Source organism: Pongo abelii, chromosome 4, assembly GCF_028885655.2.
Source record: "Pongo abelii isolate AG06213 chromosome 4, NHGRI_mPonAbe1-v2.0_pri, whole genome shotgun sequence".
Taxonomy (NCBI): Eukaryota; Metazoa; Chordata; class Mammalia; order Primates; family Hominidae; genus Pongo; species Pongo abelii.
This window is the reverse complement of record NC_071989.2, coordinates 4,148,019-4,153,112: the sequence shown is the minus strand read 5'-3', so window position 1 is coordinate 4,153,112 and position 5,094 is coordinate 4,148,019. Positions and strand designations below refer to the sequence as shown.

General features: G+C 43.6%; 1 protein-coding gene across 2 annotated transcripts; it reads right to left on the bottom strand.

The window, feature by feature from the left end:
- Nucleotides 1–287: 287 nt before the first annotated feature.
- On the bottom strand, nt 288–3,550 carry LOC129059323 (uncharacterized). 2 transcript variants are annotated; one of them, XM_054555382.1, is made up of 2 exons: nt 3,260–3,550; nt 288–2,099 (listed from the first exon to the last, which is right to left on the bottom strand). In XM_054555382.1, exons 1-2 carry the CDS (start codon nt 3,535–3,537, stop codon nt 1,598–1,600), a joined length of 780 nt encoding a protein of 259 aa, XP_054411357.1. In that variant the 5' UTR covers nt 3,538–3,550; the 3' UTR covers nt 288–1,597. The 2 variants fall into 2 exon arrangements, with proteins under 2 accessions (XP_054411357.1, XP_054411358.1); XM_054555383.1 differs by having other exon boundaries at nt 288–2,042.
- Between the last annotated feature and the right edge of the window lie 1,544 nt (nt 3,551–5,094).

The following is a 5,094-nucleotide window of genomic DNA, read 5'->3' as shown; positions in this document are numbered from 1 at the left end:
GTGACCCCACCAAAGGAAGTTTGGGTGCTACTAAGAAGGGGGTTCATTCAAGTAGTTAGTGTCCACCAAGAAAGTGTCACAATTTACACCATTACCATCGAAACAGTTGCATCAGCATCTACACATTCACTAGTATTGTATGTGTGCAAATATGAGTAGAATTACTATTTTAATTAGTAACTCATGCCGTTTAAATGGTTCCTATGTTTGATTTATTTGGTGCTGTTAAAATTTGGTTAATTTTGTTGAGTTTAGCAATGAATTTTTTTTTTTTACTTTTTACCCTTTACCTTATGTGAATTATTTACATCTTTTAGTACTTTTAACAGAAAAATTACCCGGTGCCTAATATGCTTGGGACACTATGCTATTCTCTTCTCTTGACATACAGGATGACATACAGGATAACATTTAATTTATGAAGAAACCTTTGAGGTGTTTTATATATTGGTCATGTATCACATTGAAGGTGATTTTGTAAGACAGATATTTTTGGCTCTGGGGAAGCAAAATAAGGCAGTACAGGTTGCAGAAAAAATAGATACAAATTTGACCAATCTAGAAATAGGATACATTAGAATTTATTAGTAAAAAGTAAGAAAGCATCAGTGAATGTGTATTTTCATATATGTGGATGTATGTGTGTGCGTGCACATTTTACAGACTCGTCAGCTCTTCTAGAAGTGCACAACTCCTCATTAAAATGTGTTGTGCTCTTAGCTTCTTACAATGTCTTGACTGGAATGTTTTGGTTTGTGTGATTTTTACTAATTCAGAAACATCAATTTGCATGTAAAGGAATCTTTGTCACTTTCATGGTAAGTATGATCATTGGCTATAATCTCAAACATTGTTTCTTTATAAGGGCCCTTACTAGGAGACAGAGCATAGATTTAGAATCCCCTGGTATGTTTTCCATGTCTACTTCATGGAGTCAACATGACTAAAAACAACAGACGAAAAACAATCCGAAGAAGCCCTCTGCCTTTTCACAGGAGTCAGGCTCTGCACCACTTGGATGAATTTCACACTGTTCCGTGTATTTACATATTTCATCTTTGTTAAGCTGAAAAGTTGACATCCCTCTGGTAAGTTATAATAATTAAAATTACATTCTAGAAGCACATTCTAAATAATTCTATTTGCATGAAATACACTGAACTATTTTTTGTCAGCTTTTTTATTCTCTGCAGCTCCCATTATTAATATAAGTGAAGTCTTGTCGATGTTTCTGGAAACGTCATGAGGTATTTGTATGGAACTCTCTAACTGCGTAGCTCCAGAGAATTTGGGTGAAATAGGGTCATGCATGGGACTGTGAGTAACCCTGGGATTGCATTAGACAGGCAAGATGAATGCCTCTATCAATCATCAATCCATGTCCTTAGTTCAGTTCAATATATGCCACCCGTCTGCCATACCACAGGGATAGTACCGTGCCAGGAACATCAGGTAGATCAGGTGTGGACCCTACCTGGAAGATTTACTCTCTAGCGAAGGAGACAGATGCACCTGTCTTAATAAGACATTTAAAGCCAAGGCATGCAGTACTGGCCCTAGAAGCAAACAGCGGGGCTCTCTAGGGCTCAGAAGAAGACTAGGGCAGGATCTCAGGCTGCAGTGTATGGCTCGGTGCCCGGTCCAGATCCCCCTGGATTCCCTTTACCAGCTTCATGAGGATCACGTCATGGCCTGTGCTTTGCTGCTCAAGGATAGTACTGGTCAGCTTCTTCAAGGGCCCTCCTTGGGCCCTTGAGCTGCTCCTTGCCCCCAAAACCAGAAGTGGCAGCAGTTTGGGCATTTCCAGGCCCCGCCCATCCAGGAGCCTGCATCCAAGGACTGGCTGTAGCGGGAGGAACAAAGCCCAGGTACCCCGGCAGCTCGCTGTCCAGAGCTCCTGCAGGATCTGTCTGGGGCAGGCTCCATGGCATCCTGCAGACATTCCTGACTCTGGCTGGATTCCTGCTGCAGCCACCCAGGTGACCTGTTCACTGAAGCTCTCCATCTTCAGGCTTGTCCACGCAGCAGCCAAAGTAATCCATCTAAAATATGGATCCCAGCGTGTCACACACATCTGATTAAAATCCTTCTTCACTGGCCTACGTCCAAAGCAAAGCTCCTTAGGGGAGATTCATGATATTTCAAGAGACACCCAGGTCCCAGGTGAAAAGGCATGGTAATTGTGCCCTTCATAAAATAAGCAGGCCAGGAGCAGTGGCACATATCTGTGATCTCAGCACTTTGGGAGGCCAAGGCCGGAGGATCACTTGAGCCCAGGGCATCATGGCGAAACCCTGTCTGTACTAAAAATACGAAAGAATAGCTGTGCATGGTGGTGCACATCTGTAATCGCAGCTACTCAGGAGGCTGAAGTGGAAGGGTCACTTGAACCTGGGAGGTTGAGGTTGCAATGAGCTGAGATAGTGCCACTGCTCTCCAGCCTTGGCAAAAGAGTGAGATCCTTTCTCAAAAAATAAATACATAGAATAAAAATAAAAAATAAAATAAGCTGCATTCACATAAGGCATGCACATACACACACACATGCACACACACACACACACACGTACATTCCGGCTCTCATCACCCCACCCCAACACACACACACATACATGCGCGTGCACACACACACACTGCGCCAAGGCATATATAGGTACCTTGGTAGTTAGCTCATCACCAATTTATCTTAAAGTCTTACTGGATTGATGGGGGTCACTTACTATTACTTCTTATCCTCAAGTAATAGGCACTAGAAATAAAACTACCACCTTAGACTTCATGAAGTTATTGCTGGTGCAAAGGGGGTTTTGTCTCATGTGTAAACATCTGGCCATACTGGCTGTTGTTGGATATGGGGTAGGGAAGGTGGCTTTGGGGTTCCTGCCTGCATCTCAGCCTCACCCACCATGCCCACCCTCAACCTGGACCCAGCAGAGGAGGAGGGCTGCACATCCTCTGAGCCACAGGTGACCAGAGCATGGCTTTCCAAGGACCCTCCGGCCAACCCCCACGCTGCACAGATTCAGGCCTGCTCATCTCTTAGGACCAGCCAGCTCAGGCTTCAAGTGTTTCTGGAAGCATCCCTTCCCTTTCTCCCTCCCAGATCAGGGTGTTGATACCTGACTGATTTTCATGAGCCAGAGCTATGCTGGGTTAGCCCTGTGCACATGTACTTTCCTCCCACGGAGACCCTACAAATGCTCTATTGCCAGTCCCACTACACAGATGAGGACATTGAGGGGAAGAGGCATTAAGCTACCTGGGGAGAGCCCTGTGGCCGGCAGCTGGGAGAACCTGGATCCCTGCCACATCACTGTCTCCAGGGCTCACACTCCCAACGTCCCAACGTGCCCCTGGCGGGTTTCTCCGTGGAGCATGTGGGCAACATCGGGCTTTCCTTACTGTGGTGTTGTGTTCCAATCTCCTGCAGGGGTCATCTGGAGAGATGAGCTGGTTTATGGGGCAGCAGCTCCATACCTGGCTCACAATTGGCATTTGTTCAGCATCTGTGACATCATTCACTCGGTCATGGGTCATGGGTCACCATTTCCTTCACCTCTCAGGTACATCTGCATTTTGGTGTGCATTCTAGCATTTATTTATTTTTATGTTTTCTTCTCCAACTTTTATGTTTAGGGATACATGTGGAGGATGTGCAGGTTTGTTACATAGGTAAATGCGTGACGTGGTGGTTTCCTGCATGGTTCATCTCATAACCCAGGTATTAATCCCAGCATCCACTAGCTATTCCCCCTGATTCTCTCCCTCCTTCCATTTCCCACCCTCTGACAGGTCCCAGTGTGTGATGTTCCCTGCCATGTGTCCATGTGTTCTCAATATTCCGCTCCCACTTATAAGTAAGAACATGTGGTGTTGGGGCTTCTGTTCCTGCATTAGTTTGCTAAGGATAATGGCCTCCAGCTCCATCCATGTTTCTGCAAAGGATATGATCTTGTTCTTTTTATGGCTGCATAGTATTCCATGGTGCATATGTATCAAATTTTCTTTATCTAGTCTATCACTGATGGGCATTTAGGTTGATTCTATGTCTCTACTATTGTGAATAGTGCTGCAGTTAATATATGTGTGCATGTGTCTTTGTAATGGAATGATTTGTATTCCTTTAGGTATATACACAATAATGGGATTGCTGTGTCAGATAACTCTGTTTTTAGGTGTTTGAAGAATCACCACACTGTTTTCCACAATGGTTGAACTAATTTACACTCCAACCACAGTGTATAAGTGTTCCTTTTTCTCTGCAACCTCACCAGCACTTATTATGTCTTGACTTTTTAATAGCCATTCTGACTGGTGTGAAATTGTATCTCCTTGTGGTTTTGTTTTGCAATTCTTTAATGATCAGTGATGTTGAATTTTTTATTCGTATGTTCATTGCCCACATGTATGTTTTCTTTTGAGAAGTGTCTATTCATGTCTTTTATCCACATATTAATGGAGATGTTTGTTTTTTTCTTGTAAATATGCTTAAGTTTCTTAAAGATGCTGGTTATTAGACCTTTGTCAGATGCATAGATTGCAAAAATTTTCTCTTATTTTTTGGGTTGTCTGCTTATTTCTGTTGATAGTTTCTTCTACTGTGCAGAAGCTCTTTAGTTTAATTAGATCTCATTTGTCAATTTCAAGACATAAGGACGGGCAAAGATTTCATGACAAAGATGCCAAAAGCAATGGCATTCCACCATTTAAATGCTTTTTCTCACTGTAGAGGAAAAGACAAGAGGAATTAAAGATTAGAGCAAATTCTTACTTGAAAACCCAAGTTGCAGTATGAGACATCCATGTATAAAAAAGAGGTTTGAGAAAAGCACAAGCCCGGTGTCAGTATATTACCCAAGTTATTTGTGAAGGCTGTTAAAGCATGTGCCTTACCCAACACACCAGTGACCATCTGGAAAGGAGCTGATAGCCTCCACCATTCGCTGCTCTCTGAGAACGGTTTTCTCTTTCCTTGAACCCACTGCACACATGGGCAGAAGGACACTGAGGGAGGACGTGACTGTTGCACTGAGTCGCTTGGCAGGATATCCTGCAGTATCCCTGTGGGTGGAGGCCCACGGAGGACCTTTATTT